The sequence below is a fragment of the Pezoporus wallicus genome, unplaced genomic scaffold, assembly GCF_028554395.1.
Source record: "Pezoporus wallicus isolate ANWC-B61680 ecotype Strahan unplaced genomic scaffold, APGP_CSIRO_Pwel_v1 contig_4309, whole genome shotgun sequence".
NCBI classification, from domain to species: Eukaryota; Metazoa; Chordata; class Aves; order Psittaciformes; family Psittacidae; genus Pezoporus; species Pezoporus wallicus.
Genome location: NW_026638191.1, coordinates 3,381,458 through 3,406,821, shown reverse-complemented (window position 1 = coordinate 3,406,821; position 25,364 = coordinate 3,381,458). Strand labels below are relative to the sequence as shown.

Sequence of the window (25,364 nt, the reverse complement as noted above, 5' to 3'; positions counted from 1 at the left end):
TGCTCTGTCTAAACCCACCCTCCTGAAGTTTGAAACCATTGCCCCATGTCCCGTCACAGCAGCCCTTGGTGAAAAGTCTCCCTCCTACTTTCCTATGAGCCCCCTTTATCCATTGAAAGGTTTTTCAGCAGGTCCAGGTCCTGTTTGGCCCATGGGGAGTTGAGGGGTGGCAGTGGCTGGTGGCTGGGTCATGGCAGCAGGCTTGTGGACATGGGCTGGCTGCGAGTGCTGAGCTAGATTGTCCTTCCTCACCTTCTGTGCTGTGTCCAGCTGGGATCACAGCAGAGAGGTGGGTCCCAGGCACCCATCGCTCTTAGGGTCCCCGTGGCCACCCTCATCCCCGCTGGGGACGTTTCCTGCAGCTCCTGCTGCCCATGGGAGTGGGCGGCCGGGGCTCCTCTTGCCCTCTGCTTTACCTTCTGCATCTCGCTAATCTGATGACCGGAGGTATGCGAAGCATTTCAAATATGGCCTCGTTGGCTGGCTCCGGACAGAGCACGCAAGAGCCGTTTCTTCACACTCCTATTCCAGCCGGCTGTTGCCGTTCCCTCCTCCCACGGGCATCCCGCTACCGCGTCCACCCCGCGCCGGCTGGGATCGGCACAGCCGATCGATCCCATCCTGCCCGGCTGCGGGATGGATGTGTCCCTTTGCAGGTCACCCCTTGGCTGTGCTGGTGGCTGTGGGTGGGTGTTGGGTCCTGCAGTGATTTGAGAGCATCGCTGGGTGTGTGGGTGAGGATGAGTGTGTGCTGATGCTGCAGAGCGGGATGTCCCTTTGCCTGCAGCCTTGGCTGGTGCCCAAGCATCCCACAGCACACCCATCCCTTGGGAAGACCTGGAGGGGCAGCCCAGGGCATGGACAAGGGGTGGCTTTGAGGGGAGTCCCATGACGTCCCTTAGAGCAGGGGGATCTCTCCATGCAGGATGGTGGGTGCTGGCCCCAGTGGGGAGCCCCCAGACCTGAGGGAGCACAGTGTGGCTCTGGGCACAGGAAGGGGGACCCTGGCATCCTCTGCGCCCCAAGGGACTGGAGCCCATCTGTAGCTGTCTCCCTGTGGTGATCCTCACAGTGCTGTGCCCATGAGGGTGCTGTGAGCTGGCAGCGTCTCCCTGCTCTGCTGAAAGAGCTTTTTAAAGCTGGGGCATGGGGAGAAAAATAAATGTGGAGGATGAAGATGATGAGGGTGGCTGTGGCCGCCCTTGGGGACAGCGATGGGGACCCTGTCGGGGGGATGCCATGGCCCAGCCCAGCTCGGCCCCAGCAGTGCTGGGAGCTGGACGCCAGGCGTTTGTGCCTTAATGCATCAGGACAGCTTGCAAATTCCAGGCTGGCGCGGCAAGGTGCCGGCCGCGGTGGAGCGTGCGCTGTCTGGCAGCCGGGAGGGCTGCGCTGCCATAACCGCTTAGCTCGCCTCTGCTCGCCGGGGGGGCTGGGGGTCAGGGCAGGCTGTGGGCAGCCCCCGCCATGCTGGAGGGGCTCCTGGCAGCCCCCCGCTGCACCAGAGGTGAGGGCAGCTCTGGTATGGGGGTGGCGAAGCAGGAGGGTGGCCTGGGAAGGGCAGATGTGCAGGGACCCTCGTGTCCCCCATCTACAGGGACCCCTGTGCCCCTTGTCCCCACCTCGTCTGCAAAGCCCGCTGTCCCCTTCTAGAGCCCTCTGTTCCCTCATCTCTAGGGACCCCTTTATTCCCATTCTGCAGGGACCCTGTCCCCCGGCTGCAGGGCTCCATGCTCCCCTCTGTCTTCTGTCCCCCATCTGCAGATCCCTGTGTCTGCAGAGCCTCCCATATACAAAGCCCTTGCTCCCCCCATGCCCCCTTCTGCAGAGCCCTGTGTCCCCCACATCTGCAGGGATCCCCCACAGCCACGTGAGCCCTTGTCCCCCCATCTGCAGAGCTCCAGGGTGATTCCCAAGGCACGTTTCTTGCCCAGCACAGTTGATGCCCTGGAGCTGGTTCAAGGGCAGCTTGTGCTGCCTGAATCCCCAGGGAGAGGGGTGACCTGTGCTCCCTACACACGGGGAAACTGAGGCAGGGTTCAGCATGGCCGGGGGTGGGAGATGCTCCTGGGGTGTCCCCATGCACCTTGGCCATGGGGGATGCAAACCGCATGGTTTTCCAGCAGATCCTTTTGAAGAGGCAGTTTCTCATCCTTACCCTGCGTGTTTCCTAAAGCTTTGAGCCCATGAGCTGAGCTGGGACCTGCTGGACTTTGCCTCCATCGCTTGGTGTGCCCGCATCTCCCTTCTCCGCAAGTTCCCATTCAGGTTCCTTAAATGAAAATGTGTATTGACCACCTTGCTGGGAAGAACTGGAGTCACCTTGAGTGCTAAAGCCATGGTGCCTGGGCTCTGGGTGCTCCTGGACTCTGGGTGCTCCCTGGTCCAGCTCCTGCTGGGAGCAACCAAGTGTTGGCTGGTGGAGGATGGGGCTTTTTCCTTTGGGAAGGCATTGAGGGATAGGTAAATACGACCCCAGGTAAAGATTTGAGACCCAAAAAAAAAGGAGGTCTTTCCCTTCCATCCCTGTGCTGATGCACTGTGGAGATTAAACCGGGATGAATGCATGCTGTGGACAGTGGGTTGTTCAGGGTTGGGGATTCAGGGAGGGATGAGGGGACAGGGCAGTGATGGGGGTTTTGTCTGTGGGTCTGGAGGTGCCAGAGCTGGAGGGCACTGGTTACCTGGCAGTCCCCAGCAGCCAGGATGCCTGTGGCTGGGATTTTGGAGGGGTGGCTTTGATAACCACTGGCTGGGAAGGGGGCACAAGGTGGCCCCCTCCAGGACACTGTGCAGGTGTGGTGCAGCCAACAGATGTGTCCCGGGGGGGCGGGGACCGGCATCCCTGCCATGGTGTTCCCATCCCTTTGGTGATGGAGGGCATGCTGAGCCCAGGGGCAGAGGAAACTGGGGGAGACACCTGGGTTCTCCAGCCTTTCTGAGGAACCTCAGGACCAGTGTTGTGCACTGGAGGAAGCTGGAGCAGCTGTCCCTGGGAGGATGGGCACTGGTGACCCTGGGCCTCTCCCCATGGTCCGTGGGTGCTCTGGGGGGTGAACAGAGCCAGCCCTGCTTTGGGCACCTCCTGGCGGGGTTGACCCCTTCATTGTGGCTGAGCCTAAAAAGGGGTCAGACACTGTTCTGGGGAACTGAGCACCGATTCCGGGGATCAAGCATCATTTTGAGAGGCTGAGCAGCAGCAAGGGGGGTGAGCACTGGTTTGGGGCTCAACCGTTGTTTTAGGGTTCTAAGGAGCAGTTTTGGGGTTCAGCACCATTTTAGGGTTCAGCACACCATTTTAGGGTGCTGAACGCTGGCTTAGTGGTCAAGCAGCATTTTGGAGTGTTGAACACAGTGTTGGGGGGCTGAGCACTGTGTCGATGGGCTGAGCACCAGCTCGGGGTCAGGCATCATTTTAGGGGGCTGAATACCAGTTTAGGCTCCAAGTGTTGGCTTGGGGATCAAGCAGCATTTTGAGGGTCTGAGCACCAGCTTGGGGCGTCAAGCACAGTTTGGAGGGGGTTGGATCCTTCCTGAGCTTGTTTCCATCACTGGCTGGGAACTGAATCCACCAGGACCTTTCCCTGGAGGAGGGCTCAGGTGGGCCCTGAGCTGGTACCCAAGCTTCTGTGCATGGGTGCAGGGAGCACCATCCCCTTCTAGCTTTGCTGTTGCCATCGGAGGTCCAGGGCACCAACGGGACCAGGGCACCAGCAGGAGGAGTTGAGGAGCCTGAGGTGTCTCCCAGCTCCCAGACTGGGAGCATCTGCACTACCTCTGTGGTGCTGAGCAAGATGTGATGTGGTCACCCTGGGACCTGGAGGGAGGAGTGATGCCATCTGGTCTCACTGGGTCCCATCTTCCAGGACAAAATCCTTCTCTTCCCCCTCTGGCTGGCTTTGCCCTGGGATGCTGCTGCAGGTCCCTGCACTCATCCCGAACTTGCCCAGGGACCCCATCCTAGAGCTCTGGGATGGGGAGCAGCTCCTGGGTCCCTTGGGACCATGTGCCTCTGAGTGCCTGGCATCATTTATTGGGTAGAATGAAAAGCAAGCAAGGAGTAACTGGGAGGTACAGGGTTAGGGAAGGGTCCAGGGCTGCCCACAGAGCTTGAGGGTGCAGGTGGGTGCTGTGGGGCTGTTGCTGGACGCGGGCAGGCAGGGTGCAGTGTGGATACAGCAGAACCTCTTCTCTTTCTGTGCCCCTCTCAGCTCATACTGGGGTGGCCATGGCATGGGGAGTAGCATGGAAAGATGAATCTGTGTTCCTTAGTTTCCCTCCTCGTCCAGGGGTTTTCCTGCTTCCTCCTCTTGGTTGGGGGGTTCAGTTATCTGGCTTCTTGTCCTACCAGGCTGCCATGGGGCATCCCTAACCAGGAGGGAACATGGTGCCCTATGGCAGGGCGGCTGGTACCCTGGGTGATGCTGGATGCTGAGAGCATCCCTTTGAGTATTCTTCTGGGAGTCTGACTGTAGGTAGAATTTGGTGCTCCAAAAGGCACAACCCCCCTGTGCCCTCAAGGCTGAGACTGCCTCAAACTCATCTCCTGGGTGAAAACAGCTGTGGGGTGGGCGAGGAGGATGCTTGGTCACATCCTGCCCATCTCTCCTTCAGCTGCATCCCAGCAGCTTCCTTGCCCTGGAGGGACCCCCCATAGGGGCAGGCTTTGTGCTGGGGGGGTGGGGTGGGGGGGTGGGCTGCAGCATGTGGGAAATCACGTGGGGATGTGGGGCTTTACGGGAAGCGAGGGTCGAGCCGAGGGTGGGGGGACCTGGTAGTAACGCTCAGGATCGGGCCCCCACCCCAACCAGCTGCCCCACGGCAGCTTCCCGGCAGGCGTGGGGCAGCGGGGGGGGTACCCGGAGCCGCCATCGCTCTCCCGAGCAGATGGTCCCTTGGCAGCAAGCTGCCCCTTCCGCATCGATTCCCGCGCTGGCCGTTGAGCGATTGCTTTCCGGGGTTAATTAAACTCTCCTCGCCGAGGGCTGCTGTGCGGCAGGGCCCTACCTGCCTGCAGCCCTCATGGACGCACCCCCCTCTAAAACAAGGGGGGAATGAGCCTGTGGCTGGAGCTGGGGTTTGCTTCCGAGCCAGACCTTGCCCTTAATATCCGTTGCGTGCTGGAGGATCGCTGCCGCCGGCTGCTCGTCTCTCCAGGGCATCCAGAGCAAGGTCAGGCGCCGAGCCCGGCTGCATCCCGCTCCCCAGGCAGGCTGGGATGCTGCAGGAGAGGCTGCCCACTGTCCTTCCCGCTCTGAGCACTGGGGTGTTTGGAAGTGGTCCCTGCTCCCATCGGGTTTGGGCTGTGACTGCCCCTGTCTCTATTTGCAGCGATGGTGGAGAACGGCACCGGTTTGTGGCAGGCGGGCTGCCGCTGTGGAGCGGCGTGCTTTGTGGAGCAGCGTGGTTTGTGGAGCAGGTCGCCAGCCCTCTGATTGTTGGGAGTTGCTGCTTCTTGCATATCTAAATGTGCCCTTTCAGCGGGCTCTCTCGGTCGAAACTGCCATCTTCTCCCTCATTGTCAACCTCGAGGTTACGCATCGTTTGCTGACTCACAGCCTCCTGCTCTAATTACTCTGCTCCACTCCCTCCCTGGAGCTCCCAGCCAGCCCCAGCCCATTGCTTTAAGGGGGGCTGGGGTATCCGTGCAAACCCCCTCCTTGCGTCTGTGGGCATTGCTCTGCATCTCTGAGCCCAGCCGTTGTTGTTGCTTGGGTTGCTTGGCCCAGCACCCCCTCTTTGGGATGATTTTGGGGTGCAGTTGGGGGGGATGGTGAGTGCAGTGCTGACCCATCATGATGCTGGGGGGGTTCAGGGCCTCACTGGGCATCCTCCCAGCATCACCCCATGAGGGATGCATGCTCCTTGGGTGCAGAGCAAGCGGGGGCCAGGTCTACCCCATTGGCTGTGCTGAGCCACTAAACCTGTTGGGTGAGCCCATTTGATCCCGCCCGATACGGTGAGCTGGCCTAAGCTCTCACCAGACCCAGGCTGATTTCCAGCATCACAATTACTGATGGGCCTGAGCTGTTCTCTCTCCTGGTTCTGCTCCCAGGACCTGTCCATCCAGGAGCAAAGCTGAAGGGAAAGCACTGACTGCTGTTTATTACTCCTTAAACATCCCCACATCCTGGGCTCACCATCGCCATGTGCAGTGGGAAGAGCCTGCTCTCTGTTCCAGCATCTTGCTTTTTGGAGGCTTGCACCTTCCAAGGAGAGGGGACCCAAACCAACCCATCCCAGCAAGGCAGATGGGAACAAGCTGGCTTTAATTAGCTTCATTTTCATCCCCCTCCCCATGTTCAGGCTGCAATATTGGGGCGGAAACAACATCCCTGCAAATCCATCTTGCTAAAGGGAGGTGAAACCAAGCCGGGTAATCCGGTGGTAAGGACAGCGCTCCGAGCTGGGTAATGCTGTTGCGCTCGCTTTGGAAGAGGAGATATTTTATTTATTTATATACCGAGAGAGAAAAAAACCCATAATATGTGTTTGCACAGGCTTCTGTCTGTCACAACCACGCATCTTATCTCTTCAAGCCATATTTTGGCCTTTTTTTTCCCCCCCAAGAAAGTGAATTTTAAGCACCGGGAGACAGTGATGGTTTCTTTGGAGCTGTTACGATCTGCCATGTACAATAAATCTGTCTTAGTTTGTGGATTATTGGCCCAATAGACCGTAACAGCTCTGTCAGCCCCTCCTGGCGTGCTCTGTCCAGTGAGCTGAGCCTCCGGTGGGTTTTCCCTTTTTTTTTTTGTGGACTGATCATATTTTAGCAGAAATTTCCTTGGGATTTTTCCATGGATGCCCAGCAGCAGATAGGGAAATCACAGGAGCTCAATTGCATGCCCAATTTTTTTGTCTTTCTTATTTGAATATTCCCCCTCTGAAAACACCTGAAGGCACAAACCTGCATGGTGAAGTTCATGCTGGAGGCCAAGTCCCCTTAATGCGATGGACCAGGCAGAGCTGTCCTGGTTGGAGTGTGGCTGCCTTGGCACTGTGGGTCACACTTGTTGGGGATGGGGTTTTGCTGCTTTCCAGCAGGATTTTTTTCCCTTGATGGCCACACTCCTGATGGACATCATTTTCTGTGCTTGATCCAAGCCTGGAAAAATGAGGTTTTTCCAGGATGTGGTGGCCCCTGTGGAGATGGAGCAGGCTGGAGAAAGCAGCACATGGAGGAGGATGTCCATTGAGAGCAGGCGGTGTGGATATCAACCCTTTGGGTTGGTGCCCTGTGCTCTGGAGGTCCCATTCCTACCATCTCTGGTGCTTCCCAGTGCTGCAGCTGGAGGATCCACATGGAGGTGGGGATCATGAAACCCTTGGGTTTCAGGGGTGCCTGGGATCAACCCCTTTGGCATGGGTGAAGGAAGATGGTTCTCTTGCAGGGGGTCACCAAATGAGCAGGCAGGTCCCTGGGAGGAAGCTGGGGTCTCTGAACCCACCCTGGGCTGGCTGGAGAAGGGGTGCACCACACTGTGGCAGGCACCACCTGTGAAAACCACATCCATCTTGTTCCTTGCCATCCTGCCTTGTTCATCAGCTCATGGGGAGATGAGGAAAGGCAGAAGCATTGATGTCTAATGCTAGTTTCAGTTGTAGACCCTCAGAGCCTGGAGCCAAGAAGGTCCAGATGATGCTTACACCCTGTAATCAAGGCCCCTCATCGGAGGGTCCCCCCATCCTGACTCACGTTGTGGCTGGTGGTGGTGGTGGTGTTCCCTTCCTCTTTCTCAGGGCCCCAGCTCTGCTTTCCAGCTGTCTTGTGGTTGATCCTCTGAGGTCTGCCAGCCCATCTCACTTGTGCTTTCTTGGTAAGGGACAGTGCTGATAGTTAAATTCCTGTGGAATCAGAATGGTTTGGGTTAGAAGAGACCTTCAGAGATCATCCAGACCAACCCCCCTTGCCATGGGGGGCATGGCCCCATACAAGCTGGCCTTGAGCACTGCCAGGGATGGTGCAGCCATAGCTTCTCTGGGCACTCTGCCTCAGCACCCTCATTGTAAAACATTTCTTCCTGCTGTCCAACCTAACCCTGCCCTCTGTCAGTTTGAAACCATTGCTCCTTGTTCTGTCACGACAGGCCTTGGTGAAGTCTCTCTCCATCTTTCTTATTTGCCACCATCTGTGGAAAAGCCACAGTGAGGTCTCCTGGCTGTGTGTGTGACACCTAGTGAAAACCTACACATCCCCAGGGCAGGACTTCTTGTCCCAGCAGTTCTCTGGGAGCTATTTTCCTAATGACTCTTCCCATCAGGTTGCCCAGGACTGCTGTTCTTCCATGCTCTGCTGGCATTCTACAGGGAAGGAGGACACCCTTCCTCTTGGGCTGATTCTTGAAGAAGCACCAAGAACCAAGAGAGCTGCAAGACATCTCCTCCGAAGGATAACTTGGCTTGGGTAGGTGCATTGCCATGCTCCTGTGGTGTCAGGCAAGTTTGCCTGCCTGAGAGCACAGTGTGCAGTCAGTGCAGATCCTGGTTGAAAGCAGAACTTCAACCTTACAACATCAATTGGTCTCCATCAAAGCTGTCTCCATGTGGCTGTCAGGACGGAGCACCCCTGAGGTGCCCAGCACTGGGGTTACTGATCCCCAAGACATGCAGACCCTCACTGTGGCTCAGCCCTCACGGAGCACAGGAGAGGAGGAGGAGCTGGTTGCTCCTCTGCCTTCAGGAGGAGGAGCATTATCTCCTTCCTCTTTACCCTGGGATGCTCCAGCTCGCCCATCACATTGGGTGCTGCACCAACATGGTTTCCTTGACTACTGTTGCCCTTGACTATGTGGACAGCTCAGGAGATCTGGGTCTAGTGCTGCAATGTCACAGGAAGCCAAATGGGAGGAGAAGGGAAGTGGTGGGGTTGCAGGAGACCCAGGGACCGGTGAAACCAGTGTCTGAGGTGTTCCCCAGGGTGACCCGAAATGATGGAACATCTCAGGTCCTGGATGAAGGTGTTGGCAGCAAGCGTTCCTGTCCTTGGGTACCTGCTGCAGCCTCCCCTCCACCCAGCACCATCCTCTTGCTCAACATCTTTCAGCCTGTTGGGTCCTGCTCATCTCCTCTGTGCTGCATTGAGTTATCCTGGGCTCTCCAGTTCCATCCCCAGTGCCTCAGGTTGGATCCAGCTTGGTGATGGGGTCACCCATGAGCTCCCGGTCGCTCCGGAGAGCAGGAAGCTCCAGGGGTGCACAGCGGTGAGCTTAGGCAAGCAGTTGTGTGTGAGCCAGAGCGCGCCGGGGTTTGCTCTGTGTTAGTCTGGATTTGCAAGGAAAAAAAAAGCCATTGCTCTTTCCCAGTTCCTGCATTTCCTGCGAGCAGCCCAGCTCCTCGCTTATCTGCAGACAGCCTCAGGGGTATTCCCTGGGAGTTTGGGAGTTTAATCAGGCATTGCTGGGGCATGTGAACTCTGCGTGGAGTCGCCGTTCCCATGGAGGGGAGCGCCTCTTGCAGATATTTGGCTTGGCGTGCCTGGGCTGGGGGCTGGGCTGGCTGGGAACACAGCTCCTTTTCCTGGGGATGCCACCGGGAATGGCCAGGGGCAGGATGCTGGCAGTGCCCGCGGGCAGGGTGGCTTCCCATGGGCACCCCCACAGGGCTGGCTCTGCTTGGACACTTCCGTCTCCTCCAGCCCTGCCTCTGCCATCTCCCTCTTCTTGCTCCAAACCCACGAGTTTTCCTTGTAGCATCCTAGGTGGGATCTGCTGGTCCCCACCAGCTGTCCTGACCCAGCTCCAGGGTGGCTCCAGCCCTCTCCTGACTCTGCTGCTCATTGAATTTTGGGTGATTCTGAATGCAGCAGGGAAGCAGGCCCCGGGTGGTGATGCCCTATGCCAGGCTCTGCTTCGCCAGTGTGATCGAGGGCGTTTGTTGCTGGCTCTTTAGCAGGCAGCATTTCTTTTTTTGGGGGCTAGATATATTCCTGGCAAGTAAAATGACGGATGCTCTGTTTCGTTTCCAGTGGCAGCGTTTCAGATTCCTTGCTCCAGGGCAGGAGCCGAGCGAACTCCGATTCCGGAGCAGCTCTGGTACCTTGGCAGCTTAAAGGCCACGGGGTTTGCTTGAATGACAAGCCATGGGGAAGGCTGGGGAGAGGTGGTTTTGTGTGCTGTGCCCTCCATCTCCTGCAGGAGCCAAAGCCTTGCTGAGTGGGGAGGCAGCTTCTTGTCTTGGTGCTTTGTAGGTGGACCAGGAAGGCGGCATGGAGAAGGATGGCAAGTCCTGGCTTGATGCTCCCCTGGTTCCACTGGGTACATGGGCAGAAGCGCAAAGTCTTGGGGCATGGCTGTGTGTCTTCTCCTCATGACCTCTTGGGTGTCTCATTCCCTGGCTCTGCTGACACCTCCCATTGCACACAGCTTGGAGGGATGGGTCCCAGGAGCTGCCTGAGTTGCATCCCGCAGCGCTGGCAAGCCCCAGCCATCAGGAAGGCTGCCTGGGATGCACAGTGCTGGGGGTGAAGTGTGAAGGATGGGGTCCACATCCCCGGAGGGTCAGGGCAGGTTGGAGAATGGCTTTCATGAGCTTCCCCAGTCTTTTCTGGCCCATGGTGGTGGACACATGTGGGTCTGCAGGCAGGGCTTGGGATGGTGCTGGCCATGGGCAGGATTTGCCTATCCCTGTTGGAGCTCCCGTTTTGCTGCTGGAGATGACCCCACCTGCTGCTTCCACAGGAAGGTGCTGGCAGCTGGGCAGCAGGATCTGCCCCCCAAAACCTCTCAAGCCCCTCTGGTCCATTGGGCTTACTGGGAGCAATTCCCGCAGGCACCAGGGAAGCTGTGCTTGCTGTGGTGAGTGTGGCTGTGCTGAGCAAGGCTGTGGAGCTGGGAAGAGACGCCCGGACTCCTCAAGGGCTGTGGGGTGCCCCACTGCCCCTTCCCAAAACGGAGCTGGTCCTCCCCCTACCAAGCAGCCTTCCTCCCCTTTCTCTTCTTCCTCCTTTCCTCCTGCCGGCAAGGCCAAACGAAACGTGGGGCTGACCAAAAATAACAACCGCCGGCGGATGCAGACAATGGATAAACCCCAGAGAGGGTGCGGGCGGCCCGAATCCTCCCAGAGGAAGACGAGATTATTTGCCATCCTCTCAGACATCTGTCAATCGCGGCCATTCACGGGCCCTGGCGGCTTCCCAGTGTTCAAAGTGATTCCTTAAAGCAGTTGCCTTCAGGAATGGGTGTTTGTGAGGGGCTGGGGGGAGGGATTGCATCCCTCAATCCACCAGCACAGAAGCAGCAGGGACCCAGCCCTCTGGGGTGTTTCTGGTATGAGCAGCAGAGATGCCTCTTGCATGCCAATGTCTTCTTCATCCCACAGAGTGAGCTGGGTGCTCACTGCGCCCTTGCTTGCACAGCTCCTCCCTGATGTCCTGTGGGTCCATGGGGTAGAGGCACTGAGGTGGTAGCCACCTTTGAAGTAGGGGGTCTCATCACTAAGGACCAGGAGATCCCCACCACCCATTAATGACCAAACTCATGCACTGAGCTGGACCCGGTGCCTGCTGCTGGTGCACTTCTTGCTCACTGCTGGTGATGGTGACCATGGTGTACCAGCCCTTCCCACAGCTGGCTTTCCTGGGAGCAGCCCCTCAGTTCGTGCTCTGCCTGGTGGGATGTGAAAGGATGAGGATTGGAAAGGGCTGGAAGCACAACAGGACCTCTCCAGGCTGGGGTTGCTCTTGCATGTGACACTGATGTATCTGAGCATCATTGGAAGTGGCCCTAATGGATTTGGGCACCATTGGAGGTGGCACTAGTGGATCTAGGAGGTGGCACTGATGGGTGTGGGGCTCTTCACCATGAAATGCTCCCATGTGGCTGTGCCTACAACTTCTTTTCTTACTTGTAATGAACTTCCTGTAGCTCAGTGCCTGCTGATCGGTCTTTCCTTGCCCTTGTTATCAGTCAGACCCTGAGTAATTTACGCTATAATCACCCCATCTGTTAACAGGAGTGATTCACACGTCTCAGCTTGGCCTCCATGGGCTGTGTGTGGGTCTCCTGGGGGTGAAGCATTGCCTGGGCACCCCACAGCCCCTCATGGTGGCTCCTGGAGCTCCTGCTGGGATACCCATTGTTGCTGTCATCTGCTGTGCCTGCCCCTTGTCCACCAGGCCCCAATACCCTTGGGTGGTTGAACATGGTCTCCTGCACCTTGAAACCCCCTTGGGTACCTCTGTTGGTGGAGGGGACACTGGGCATTAACTGGACCAAAGAGCTGGGCCCCTGCAGAAGGGTCTGGGTGTGTTCTGCTGGGCTGGGAGTGATGCTGCATCTCCAAGGGGGTGGCGTGAGGTGAGGGGATGCCAAGCTGGGGGAGCGGGTGAGCGGCAGAGAGCCATGCCACTGTGCGGGAGTGTCAGATGCTGCTTGGCTGCGAGCTGGGCTCGGGCGAGCGCAGATCTGTTCAATCCCATTTGGAATGGGCGGGGGGGAGAAGCACGGCGGGGGGGCCCTTCCCGAGGCTCAATCTGGTAGGTTTTAGTTACAGTCGTGTTAGGATTTGGGCAGCGAATTGGTGCAGCTCTGGCATGGAGGGGATGGTTGAGCACTGCGGAGGTGATGCTGCCAAGCTTCCCTCATCCCACTGGATTGGGGAAGGGGATGCGGTGCAGGTGGGAGCAGCAGGGCCATCACCCGGCTCTCTGGGCAGCAGCTGGGTGAGGGAGGAGGGGAGGAGGTGCCTGGTGTTGTCCGCAGGGCACCCGCAGCCCTGCAACGCTCGGGTGGACGCTTCAAATCGCGTTATCTCCATAACCGCCCGGCTCTGGCCGCTCCGAGTGGCAGCCGAGATAAGTGGATTTCCAGGGAGCGCCTGGTCGTCTGACATTTAAGACTCCTTAATCCATAACCACCACCCTGTGGAGGCAGGACGCAGCCCACGTTTTACAGCCTGGAAGCATGGGGTGGCCCCAAGCACAGGGGGATGCATGCAGGATGCCGCAGGGTGAGGTCCAAGGATGTGCCTGGAGGTGATGGTGTCCATGGGGACATCCTTGTCCTCTCTGTGGTGGAAGTCCGGGACATGTTGTTGGTAGGCTCTGCCTTGATGGGTGCATTTACCTGAGCTGGGTGTCCAGTGGTGGGTTGGGAAGCCTGCAGCAGCCATGGGGTTACGTGGGGAAAGGCACAACTAACAGGGATAAAATGTGCCTTTGTTGGAGCCCTGGTGTAGGGATCTGACCTGGGTGTCTGCAGGACGGCCTCACTGCATCCCTGAGGATGTGCCTGGCAGGACACGTCTCTGGCCCATGCTGACCAGGCTGTGTGCGTCCAGAGCTGACCTGGGGAGGCACCACCGGAGCAGAGTGGCTGCCTGCAAGGATGAGACGGGTGAAAGCCACTCTGTGCGCCATGATGAGCCGCCATCTGCTTCCAGGGCTATCTCCAGATGCTGGATTTAATCTTCCATAGCCTTTTTAATTCAGGAGTTGGCTTCTTAACGTCCCTCAGTACCACCTCGGTAGCAGAGATGAGCAGAGCGGCTGCCACAACTGGCCCTTCCAAGGATGTTGGGAGCATGGGAGATGAACTATCTCCATGTGAGCTGCCCATCTGGTGACCCGTCACAGACCTGTCATAGCTCTGGCTCTTTAACGTGCAAACACTCAGGGTGAGGCTTCAGCATTTACAACACTGCCCAAAGCTCCCCCAAGCCTGGGCGTCCTCTCTTGATGTTTGGAGAAGATGCAGTGGGTGATGGTAACTTCCATGGCCCACCCACAGTCGATCTTCTGGCTGGACCAGTTTTGGGGAGGATGAATCTGAAGAGCAGAGCTTGGGGGCTTTAGGGGCTGACAAAGGTGATGGCTTGCAAACAATGTCCTTGTCTTTGCCTCTGGGTGCCTGTGCCTGGTTATCAAGCACCATGTTCTCCCAGAATGGGTGTCCTGAAAGATATTCAGCCTTGGGAGATGGAAGCTTGATTTCACTCTCGGTTCACCTTGTTTCCCCACACTGGGGGAAGCAGCAGTGCAGAGGTGAGGGTGCTATGGGTGTCTGCCCTGCCAGCAGTCCCCATGGCTGCCTCTCGCCTGGCTGAGTCCCTGGCAGCTTCCTGAAAGTTCCTGAAAGACTTCCTTATGCTTCCTTGTGTGGTTGGAGAGAGCCCTTTGGTCTGGTGCCTCCTGCCTGGCTGGTGGAGGAGGCTGTGGCGATACATCTTCCGTTTGACCTGTGTCACTGGTGGAGGGAGCAGTGGGTTTGTGCTGTGGAAATCAGGCACCTTGGAGCCGAAGCGGGTGTTGTGGTGCTGCGGCTGGAGTTGCTCTGAGCCTTGTTCTGGTGCTGCTTGTTCTCCCAAGCCTCTGAACTGGGTTTCCTCTGGACCTTCTGACCCATGACGGTGCTGCAGGGTGGTGGTCCTGTTCTGCTTGCTGGCTTTTCTCATCCCAAGGTGTGCTTCACGCACCAGGATGCTCAAAGGTGTCTTGGAACATCACATTCATCTCTCCCACCACCCATGGCCCTGCAGTCCTGGCCATCCCGAGCCCCTGTCCATGGTGGTTGAGGTCCATGGTCATGAGGAGCATGGGGCCCACCTGTGACCCCTCTCTTGTACCTCCATCCACAGCCTCCCTCACCCTAGGCCCCTCCTGGGTTGCCTTGGAGAGGGACAAGTGCTGGTGGTGAGTGCCTTCCTTAGGGCTGCCTGTGTCTGTCCGTCCGTCCGTGTGTCTGTGTGTCCATCAGCAGGGCTCTGCTGGGAGGGGGGGGCCGCGCCAGGCAGGCGGCCGCGTGGCAATGGGGAGGAAGTGGGGACAAAAACCCGGCAGAGGGGACAATGACCGCCTTTCTGGAGGCTGAAAAGACGCCGGGGTCCCTTCCGTCCTCGTCCTCTGTCTGCTCCGGGCGGACAAAGCCACGTCCCCCCGCGCCCACCCAGCGCCCAGGGATTAGGAGAAAGCCGAATTTGTGTGTTCTGCCTTTGTCTCCGGAGCCCGGGAGCAGCTCGGCGTCAGCTCTGCCGGTTCCTTCACGGCTGACCGCCCGGCGGCTCTTCCAGGAGGAGCCTGGTTTACTTGAAATTAAAGGAAAGCAGAAGTTCTTTCTTGGAGGCGAGACTTTCTGTACCAGCGGGAGCCGGTGGCTTTCCAGCGATGCAGTGGAATAACACAGGGAAGCGGGCTGGGAACTGCAGCCTGGCGTTTTTTGTATGAGAAGCAAAGCTCCTGTCCTGCTCCCCTCTGACAGGGAATGGTGTCCGCAATCAGCGGACTCTCAGTCCATCATTCCGGGTGCTGGACCACCAGAGATCCCTTTGCAACCTGTATTTTGTATTCTGGAGTTGTTAGGACTATTCCAATGTGGTCCCATAGGATGTGTGCGGGGTGCTGGCAGCTCTGGGGTAGATGGAGCAGGGATGTGGAGTGCTGCTGGGCTAAACTCCAGGGGAAGCCTATGAAGGGAGGAAAACTCCCTTTTTCCACTCAGACCATGGGAAAGAGCTGCTCCTGAGCACCCTGGGGTGTCAGGAGGCAGCTTTTTGAGGTTTCCTATGGAAATTGGTCTTGGTGGGAGCAGGGAGCATGGAGCATGGACACCCAAGTGATGTTGTCTGGGTGTCGTAGCTCACTGGTCAGTTGAGCCCCCTGGAGAACCTGTACCTGGCAGGGGGATTGCAGGGAGGGAGAGCAAGGTTCTGTGAAGGAAGGGAGAGCTGGGAACCCCTGGGTGTGCACTGGGGCCTCCCGACCTTGGTGGTGTCCCCTTGAACCCTGGCATCCCTCCAGGCTGCTTAAGCTGCCTGGTGCAAAGACCCGGGTGAGGGAGCCCATCACGTGCCCCTTAATGCTGCAGCCGGGACTAAGCACCTTCTGACAGGGACCCAGATGACGCTGCCCGGCGCCTTCCCCAGGGGATGGGGGCCGGAGAAGGGGTAGAAATGGGACAGGGCAGGGGGGGCCCTTACAGTCTTTACTTGGGTCAATCATAAAGAAGGGATTAAGATCATTAATTCCTCCCCCCCGCTGTAATTAGCAACCTGGCTGGGCAGAGGCTGGCGAGGAGCTGCTGAGATGTCTGCAGGGCTGGGCTGGGGGCACAGCACCACCAGGCACCACACAGCAAGCAGGTCCTGGGGTCCTTGGAGGGGACATAGCATAGGGACAGAGCTATCCCACTTGGGCAGGATAATGGCCCCGTGGGCATGGAAGGCAGTGCTGAGCGGTTGCTGATGGTGGGATTGTATGGCAGCACTGCTCGGTACCACTCCTCAGCATCGCCCTGTCCCACTGGGGATGGGAGGCGACGTGGCAGTGTCCCCCTTGTCCCTGTGGGTGCTGGGGAGCCGCATGGGGTAGGCAGCAGCAGTGGGTGCTCAGGGGGATCATGCTCCGTGCTCTGTTGCCATCAGCCCTGGTTGGAGGAGGCTGTGAGTGGCGGGGCTCAGAGCTGGGGCACCAGCTGATGTGGCCGGGTGGGAGCAGCAGGGAAGGGCTGGCCGATATCCTAGAGCAGAGGAGGATGGGAACTGATGGAGATGGCCATCACAGTGTGCCTCCAGCCAGTGTTCTCCCTGCTTCCCTCTGCTTTGGCACCCAGACCCTGCTGTCCTGTGGGCACTACCTGGGCTCATTCCCAGAGCAATGTGCGCTCCTGGAGACCCCCAGCTAAGGCCACAGCAGCACCATGGCTTGGTGGTTACAACGGCCTGGTGAACCCCAGCCCAACCCGGCGCTGGGCCACACCACGGGGCGGAAGAGGCGCCGGGACGCAGGAAAAGCAGGCACGAGATAACGGTGACGGGCGGCTTTATCTCACATCCTCCCATCTGGTGCTTTTCCTGCCATGCTCCCCGCTCCGGCCCCAGCGCCTGTTGCTCTCAGTGTTAAGGTGTGACTCGTCCAGGGACGGGTCCCCCACTTCCCTGGCAGCACCCACTGAAGATGCACCCCAGCCTCACCAGCACCCAGCATCCCCATGGGGTGTGATGCTCAGGGAAGGGCAGCCTGTCCCTCCTGCCATGTGGCCTGGTGAGCTCCAGGCTGGAACCCAAGCCTTGCATCGATCCACACTGCATCTTAAATCCTGCAGCAGCTGAAGCAAGCGGTTTTGAGTGTGAAGACGGGGGGGTTTCTCTGCAGGCGAGCTGGCTTTGGCACTGGGCTGAGACAGGCTGTCTTCTGCCAGCACCGCGGCTGTTGACATGGGGACCTTACCCCATCAGCGTTCTAACAGTGATACTCCCAAGCCATGTCTGTGTGGAATTGTTAGGACTACTCTGCTGTAGTGGGGTTGCTGGGAATGTGGCTCGGCTGTGACTGAGGGGACACGAAGGGTGGTGGACGAGCAGCATGCAGGGGATGCGGGGATGCCCCTCGCTCTGCAGCATCACCCCTGGCGCAGGAACAAGAGCGCTGGCCACACATGGTCCCATCACCTGAGAGGAGGCTGCCAGGACAGCCTGGATGGAGGGATGGGGTAGGCGAGGGGCCTCCTCCCGGAGCTGCCCTCCCCCAGCTGCTGCCGGGGTGGGGACGAGGGTTCCTGCTCCGCTAAGCCCTGCAGCTTTTCTCCTCTAAAGCCTGATTACTCCGGCGGTGCCTGTGCGTGCGTGCAGGCGTGCTCGGAAGGGGAGGAGGACGGGCAGGAATTTCACAACAACAAGTGTTTGCAACCACACTAGGCCCAGCTGCCCCGGAGCCGCCCCAGGGACGGCACCAAGGTGGGCTCTCACCATCACCACTGAGCCCCTGTGTCCACCAGAGCAGCCTGTGGTTGGGCGAGCAGGCAAGGGCACGCTGGGGCATGGCAGGAGGTCAGCACTGGGGTTTGGAGTTGGATTCTGTGGCTCCCTATGGGGCTTGGAGGTGGACACCATAGGTGCCTATAGAGTTTGGAGGTGAACAGTACAGGGGCTTGGAGGTAGATGCTGCAGCTCCCCACGTCACTTGGAGGTGGACACTGCTGCTCTTGGTGGGGCTTGGAACTGAATGCTGTGGCTCCCTGTGGGGTTTGAAGGTGGATGCTGCAGCTTCTCATGGGGCTTGGAAGTGGATGCTGCAGCTTCCTATGGGGTTTGGAGGGTGACTCTGCAACTCCCCATGGCACTTGGAGGTGGATGCTGCAGCTCCCCACGTGTCTTCCTTCCTCTGCCCGGTGCTGGTGTGCAGTGCTGGCCTGGGGACAAGTGTCCAGGAGAATGAGGAGGCAGAGAAGGAGGGAGATGGTTGCAGCCTGGCCTGAGCTGGGTGATGTGGGAGTTGGGATGCAGCCCTGCAACCTGCTGCATCCATGGCACCCAGCATGTGGGGACACTGGTGGCTGCAGGCAGGGGACCAGTTGCCCCTTGCATGAGCTCTGGCTGGCGGCTCGGGGGAAGTGTGGGGCCCACTGGAGACCAGCCCTGGGACTTCCCTGGGGCTGCGGTCCCTGTGGGAGGAAAGCCGGGGACAGAGAGCTTTTAAGCACCAGCGTGCCATTGCCACCAGGCCAGGACTTCCCCTGTGAACCCCCGCTTCTGTCTGCATGGTGACCCTTTCACAGCACAGCCCAGCGGATCTCCACCGAGGTCCGTTCCCTGGAGTTCCTTTGTTCCCAGCGCTGAGACTTCCATGGCAGGGGGAGGAAGAGCTGCTTTGAAAAGCCTGTTGGCTCTCGCCAGCACTAACTCTCTTTTCTTTTCTCCTTCCAGAGCCGCGTGTTGTGCTCCAGAGCCGCAGAGTATGTCTTTGCTCTGAGGTCGGACTGAAGCCCTCGGCAGCGGCGCCGGAGGAGACGCCCCGTTGATGAGCGTTCCCATCTGAGCTTTCCCCGGTGGCCGGCGGGCTGGTGCTCCCACCAAGGCTTTGGGGATCTTTGGCTTTGGGGGTGGGTTTTGGGGTTTGGTTTCATTTGGGGGTTGTTTTGTTCGGGGGGGGTTTGATTTTGCTGTTGTGCTCCGGGCACCATGTCAAATTCGGGCTCCCATCAAGACACTGGGAACAAGGCAGAGACGGAAAAAAACACCCAAGATGACTCTCAACCCCCCGTCAGCTCCGAGAGGAGGAACAAAAGTGGGATAATAAGTGAACCTTTGAACAAAAGTCTTAAGAAGTCCCGTCCACTCTCCCACTATTCCACCTTTGGTAGCAGCAGCTCGATAAGCGAACATTCAGAGAAAGGCAACCCCTTAGCTAATGGCAACGAAGCGACTGTGGATAAAAGTCATTCTACCTCAAAGCACAAAAACATCTCTAGTATGCTGAGCAAACTCGACCGGGTGTCGGAGCTCTCCGCAGAAGGACAGACCGCCCTACAACAGTTTGCTCAGTCAACAGAAATGCTCAAAAGAGTGGTACAGGAGCATCTTCCTCTTGCAAGCGACCACGGGACTGGGATCTCTGACATGGAGGCAGTCTCAGCTGCAGAGACAATGAACGGCCCCTCCGATTTTCCTTACCTGGGGGCTTTTCCCATCAACCCAGGCCTTTTCATCATGACCCCTGCCGGCGTGTTTCTGGCAGAGAGCGCGCTCCATATGGCTGGCTTGGCAGAGTATCCCATGCAGAATGAGTTGGCATCTGCCATCAATTCGGGGAAAAAGAAACGGAAAAGATGCGGCATGTGCCCGCCCTGCCGAAGACGGATAAACTGCGAGCAGTGCAGCAGTTGTAGGAATCGCAAAACTGGCCACCAGATTTGCAAATTCCGAAAGTGTGAAGAACTCAAAAAGAAGCCTTCTGCAGCACTGGAGGTAACCGGCCCCTCTCAGGCACCCTAACCCCTCCTCGGGCTGCGCTCCTGGGTTCGGATCTGGCCCTAGATAATAAAGCGCCTGGTACTTCTTACTTTTTTATTTCCCCCCAGCCCCGCTTTTCCATTACCAGTTCTCCCCCCACCGTGAGATGTGTGCTCTGCCCAGTGCCCCCGGCCCTGCCCTCTCTCACGTACTGGGGTTGGTTGGCTTGGGAGGAGGGCTGGGGTTCTCTCTGGGGTGTGCTGCGTTTCACTCTCCCTGTTGCAGGCACGGTGGCTTTTTTGGGGTAATGGGTGATGGTGGAGCCCATGGCAGTGGTGCAGCCCCTGAGCTCATTGTGGGCTCTGAGCAGCATCATGGCAGTCCCTGGGTTTGGGTGGTAGAAGCTGGGCAGCATCTCCCATGATGTGGCCGTGCCGAGTCTCCGGCATCCCTCCCTGAGGCAGTCAGGATGAGTCTGTAAGGCACCATATGGATTTCCCACTGGTAGCTGAGTTGTGGTCTTGCTTCTGCATCTGACTGAGCTGGGAGCATCCATGCTAAGCACAGGGGTGCTGGAATACCTGGTGTGAGGCTTTGGGATGGTACCTGGGCTGTCACTGCCCACCATGGTCCACACATGGGTGCTGCTGTTGGTCTCAGAGGATAGCCATTGGGTTGGGATGCCAGCTGCTGTTGGGTTTGAGGTGCCACCTTCACAAATCTACCACAGAGGTGCCATATTCGTGTGAGAGCGTAAGAAAAGTCCAGTGACTCGGGTTGAAGCTCAGCTGGGGCTGTGGCAGGGGTTATGGCTGGCATGTGGGTACGCTGCTGTAGCAAAGTCTGCCTCTTTCTGCACTCTTATGGGTGCTCTGGACCAGCACTTGTCTGCCGGGTCCCCCACATGTTGTGCTGAAGCTGGGTTCAGTTTTTCCAGGAGCTGATCCCACTGCGTCCTGTTGACAAAAGCTAAGAAGTCACCCAGACTGATTGCACACCCTGGCATGAGGGCACTGCCCATCCTCTGCTTGTCCCAAAGAGACAGCCCACCATTTGCTCAGCCACATTCTACGTTTTTCAATTAGCATCAGCTCTGAATGAATAGTGAAGGGGGGGGGGGAAATCCTTGTCTGGGTGGTGGGGATGAGGAGAGGGGGACTGTGTCTTTCAAAAACCGCTGTATTGCTAAATTATATTCTTGTTCTAATTTGCTGAGTCAGTGGTCTGGAAAAAGGGAGAAAGGCAAAAAAAAAGAGTTCATCTCTTCCAAAGATCCTTAAAGCGGGTCAATAGACTCAGAGCTGCAGCAGCTGGAGGAGTTGCTCCCTGCTCCTGGTGCTGAGCTGGGTCTGGGGATGATAAATAGCACTGGGAGCCCATGGAATGGTCACCCCTGTTATGGGTTTCCCCGCTGAACCCACGACACCCATCCCTCAGCTGGCTGAGCCACTGGAACAGAGCTCTTGATGGGACAGAGTTGGGTGCCACCAAAGATGGGTCCTGGGCATGACCATGGGTGTGCTGAGGATGAAAAGAGATGTTGTGCTGGTGGGGATGGACGCCTGGGCAGATGTGTGTTGCTCCAGGGCATCACTATCCCCATTTCAGAGCATATCCTCCCTTCTCTTAGGATATCCACTTGTACCATGCGTTGATCTCGGTGGGATTGAACAAGATAGTGCGTGTATGTGACTGGGACAAGGGACACTTAGACCCGGGCTGATGTCCTAAGGTCACCTGGGTCAATGAGTGTGTTGTTAAACCCCTTCTTATGTCAGCCAGCCTTGGTAATGCATTTTGTTGGGCCAACAGCTGGCACCTGCCTTGTGGTGGGGACTCATTTGGAGGTATCAGTGGCCAGGACATCGTGCTGCTTCCAGCTCAGCAGCTCCAAGGTGCCATCACACCACAGTGCTTGATACTGGGACAGGAGGGGCCATTCAGTGGCTCTTTATATGGGCCTGAAAAATTCCTAGGGCTTTCCTAGGAATCCTGAGATTTCCTAGAAACTCCTACGATGATGCTCTTCTAGCATCATCCATCTCTGGGGCAGAGGTGTCATTGCCAAGAAGAGCCACCAGTGGTGGCTCCAGTCTGCCAGCCTGGTGTGTCCAGAGGAGCATCCTAGGGGAGCCGAGACAGGGGCCGAGCTGTGATTAAACATTGATCTAAAACCAAGCAGTAAAAAACACATAGAATTAAACCTTTATGGCAGCGTAAAAGAAATGGACTAAATCCCTCTGCCACCATTAGGCTTTATCAGCACATCTACAGAGCCTGAATAACCGGTCTCTGCTGGTGCCCCAATGTGGTGCGGGCTGCCCGAGGCTCTGAGACTGGTGAGGCAGGTTGGATGCTCGGAGCAGGCAGCAGCACGTCCCTGCACTGACCAGGCTCCTCCAGCCCTGGCCAGGTCACCCTGGGCTTGTGTTTAGAGCTGTAGGTCACACAAAGGCCATGAACAGTCAGGATTTGACTCAAGAGCTGTCCTCCGTCTGGAGAAGCCTTGGTAAAGTGCATTGGTGCCCCAGCTAGTGCTGGTGTGAGGATCACTCCTACCCCCACTTCAGTCTCGCAGAGACTTTTCACCAAGGCCTTGTGGCAGGACAAGGGGCAATGGTTTTAAACTGGAAGAGGGGAGGGTTAGGTTGGAGATAAGGAAGAAATGTACAATGAGGGAGGTGAGACACTGAATAGGTCATCTGGAGGAGCTGTGGCTGCCCCATCATTGGAAGGGTTCAAGGTCAGGTTGGATGGGGCTTTGAAGAACCTGTTCTAATGAAAGATGTCCTGCACATGTGAGGGCAATTTGACTGGATTGGCTGTGAAGGTCTCTTCCAACCTTCTGTGCTTCCCTGTTCCCTGGAAGTTCCAATCAGTTCTGTGATTCTATGATCATGGGGCTGATCTATGCTGAGCAGCCACATTAGGGCTGGTTGTCAATCTTCCTTTATTAATGCATGGGCAGAGGTGTTGAAGATGACCTGTATCAGACATCTCCAGACCCTTGTTTCTCTCTCTTTGGATGACGTATCTGAGTAGGTCACCCCTGCTGGCGAGTCCACCGTGCTCTGCCCTGTTTCTGCACCCAGTGCCTTGGGTGAGATCCAGCATGGCTGGCTGTGTGCCCTGCCACAGCCTGTGCATCACTGGCCAGAGGCACTTGTGTCTTCCCTAGATGCCTGATTACATATTGCAGAGGCTTTTGGGGAAATGGTGTTGCCCCCAGCTCAGTTTGCCCAGAGCCGAGCATGGGCCAGAAGCAGGATCATGATCCATCCTACTGGGCACCACCAGCCCTTGCCCATTCTCAGCCATCTTCCTCTTGCACAAAACCCATGTGTGGGTCATAATGCCCTTGGAAGTGAGCACGTTGGGATCCCTTCTGCAGGGGTGGGGGGAGGCACTGCCCTGGTTCCTCATTGAGGCTTGGTGGGTATCTTGATCTAAGAGAACCAGCTGGTTTGTTTCCCATTGGTGTCCATTGCTTCTCTGGAGATGCAGGAGCTGAAGGGCCCTCTGAGGCACAACCTCTATGAGATAGTGTGGCCCTATCTGCTGGCTAGCATTGTGTGGTCTTGCTTGGGGGCTGTTGGCATTAAGACATTGTGGTCCTTACATACTCCGCCTGTGGTCTCATGAATGATGCACGGGTTTCCCACCCTATCCAGCTGGGAAATGTCCCAGGTTCTCCTTCCAGAGGACTGCAGAGCCGTTGGGGCCGTTGCCCCACACCACCTTTCCTGGAGGGGTGTTCAAAGAGGTTCATCTGTTGTTGGTCACTATTGTGTGTGAGATTGAGCCTGGTGGGACTCATCCCTCTTCCCCATGAGATGCTGAGGGGTCCTGTTGTTGGTCAGGGCTGCTCTGTTGGGGACGAGGTTGTTCACTGTGGCAGGGGGATGATGTCCCTTGTGTCCTTGCTCCTGGGTCTCATGTCCATAAGCCCGACCAGCTCACCCCCTGCCTCAGTTTTCCCCCAGATGCCCTCCTATACCCATATATTGGCTGGGCTCCTGTCTGCTGGGTGTCCCTCCATCCATGCCAGGTCATTGTGGCCTGGGAATGTTGGGATGTGTGGCCATATCTGTGAGATGCTGAGCCCAGGCTGAGTCCATCTTGAAGCCGATGGCTGGGATGCCACAATGGGGACGGAGGGGTGGAGGGAGGTGATGCCACTTGGCTGTGCCGGACCCGACCTAACACCTTGTCCCTTCTTCTTCTATCCCCCCCTCCCTGTTTCTCTTCCTTTCCAGAAGGTGATGCTTCCTACAGGAGCCGCGTTCAGATGGTTCCAGTAGGAACGGGAATCCCAAAGCTCTGTCATCCAAGTGCAATGTCACTGCTTGCTTGTGTTGTCTCAGGCAAGGGATTTTTGGCTGAAATGAATGGATGCACCTGTGTCTCTTTAGAACCAAAAATATTTTCTCGCAAATCTCATTCCTGTTTTTATAATTTTATTTTCCTTTTTTTTTTCCCCTTTTTTTCTCTTTTTTCTCTTTTTCTTTTTTTGGCGTTTGTTTTAACATCTCCGAGTCCGAGTCCAACATTTAACTGCTTTTCAAATAAAAAATAAAGAAAAGGAAAAAAAAAAATAATAATATACAACCACAATGGATCTGTAAAGTACCAAGACTTAATAGACAGAGTATGGACAATCAGTTTCTTTCTGTGTTTTTGGTGTTGATGTTGTTTATGTGTGAAAGATGCAGTACTTGTGTAGGGAATGTAAATTTACAGTAACCATTGAAAACCTAGTTACTAATAAGCACTACTGTAATTTAGCACAGTTGTTTAATTGCACCCTCATTTATACTTTTTCTTTGATTCTTTCCCATCATACAATAGAGTGGGTAGTTTCTAGAATGCCTCAACTTCATGTTTATAAATGAGAATATGTTTAAAGCAATGTAGTATCCCCTTTTCCTAGCCATTCACCGATGGAAGTTTAACCGGGTATCAAAGGTGGAAGGAAACAATTGCTACACAACTGGGGGTGGTCGAGACAGGAAAAAACAAAAAGGATTTAAAAAAAAAAAAGGCAAAAAGAAAGGCAAAAAAAAAAAGGTCATTGTTAGTTTGTTACTCTAGAGCGAGGAACACTGCGGCCAGAACCCTCCTAACGCAATGGTTTGCTCCTAGAAGTAATTTCTGTCAACTTACTGAAGTTCAAAATCAAACTCCAATCCCGATCGCAGGACCTGTGCTGAAGCAGTTACGACAAGTGACATTTCTCTTCTGTTCCCATCCCCGTCTCTCCAGCTCTCTCTCCATCATCCAATTGAAATGCTGTTTGTAATGTTTTAGCGATCCAGGCTGGTTTTGTGAATAAAATGAATGCATGTTTTGTGTCATGATTTCCAGCTCTGTTATTTCTCTCCCACCCCTCTCTCCAGCCATCCAGGTCCCCCCAGTGGGGGTTGGTTCCTGCCTGGCTTTGCCTGCCCGTGTGCCCCGGTGGGATGGTGATGGTCTGATGAGCCGAGCTGGAGTCACCCCACTGCTAAATCCACACGGTTAATCCCAGAAGTGGATGGGCTAAGCCAGTCCCAGCTCATCCCAGGGATATTTCCTGGTTTGACCTCCCTGGAGTTCTACTGGGGAGCACAAGGCCATGGTTTTGGTAACACAATATCATTAACGTGCTGTGGAGAGCCACGGTGAGGCTGCTTTGGTTGGGATAAGTCCAAATCAAGCTCCCA

At 56.7% G+C, this 25,364-nt stretch overlaps 1 protein-coding gene across 4 annotated transcripts in view; it reads left to right on the top strand.

The window, feature by feature from the left end:
* Positions 1 to 25,019, top strand: part of CXXC5 (CXXC finger protein 5) — a 31,551-nt gene extending 6,532 nt beyond the window's left edge. For all 4 annotated transcript variants that reach the window (XM_057409906.1, XM_057409904.1, XM_057409903.1 and 1 more), the window contains exons 2-3: positions 18,637 to 19,677; positions 23,919 to 25,019. In XM_057409906.1, the coding sequence (XP_057265889.1) occupies positions 18,892 to 19,677; positions 23,919 to 23,963 (831 nt within the window). In that variant the 5' untranslated portion in view covers positions 18,637 to 18,891 and the 3' untranslated portion in view covers positions 23,964 to 25,019. The remainder of the gene's footprint in view (positions 1 to 18,636; positions 19,678 to 23,918) is intronic.
* The last annotated feature ends 345 nt before the right edge of the window (positions 25,020 to 25,364 follow it).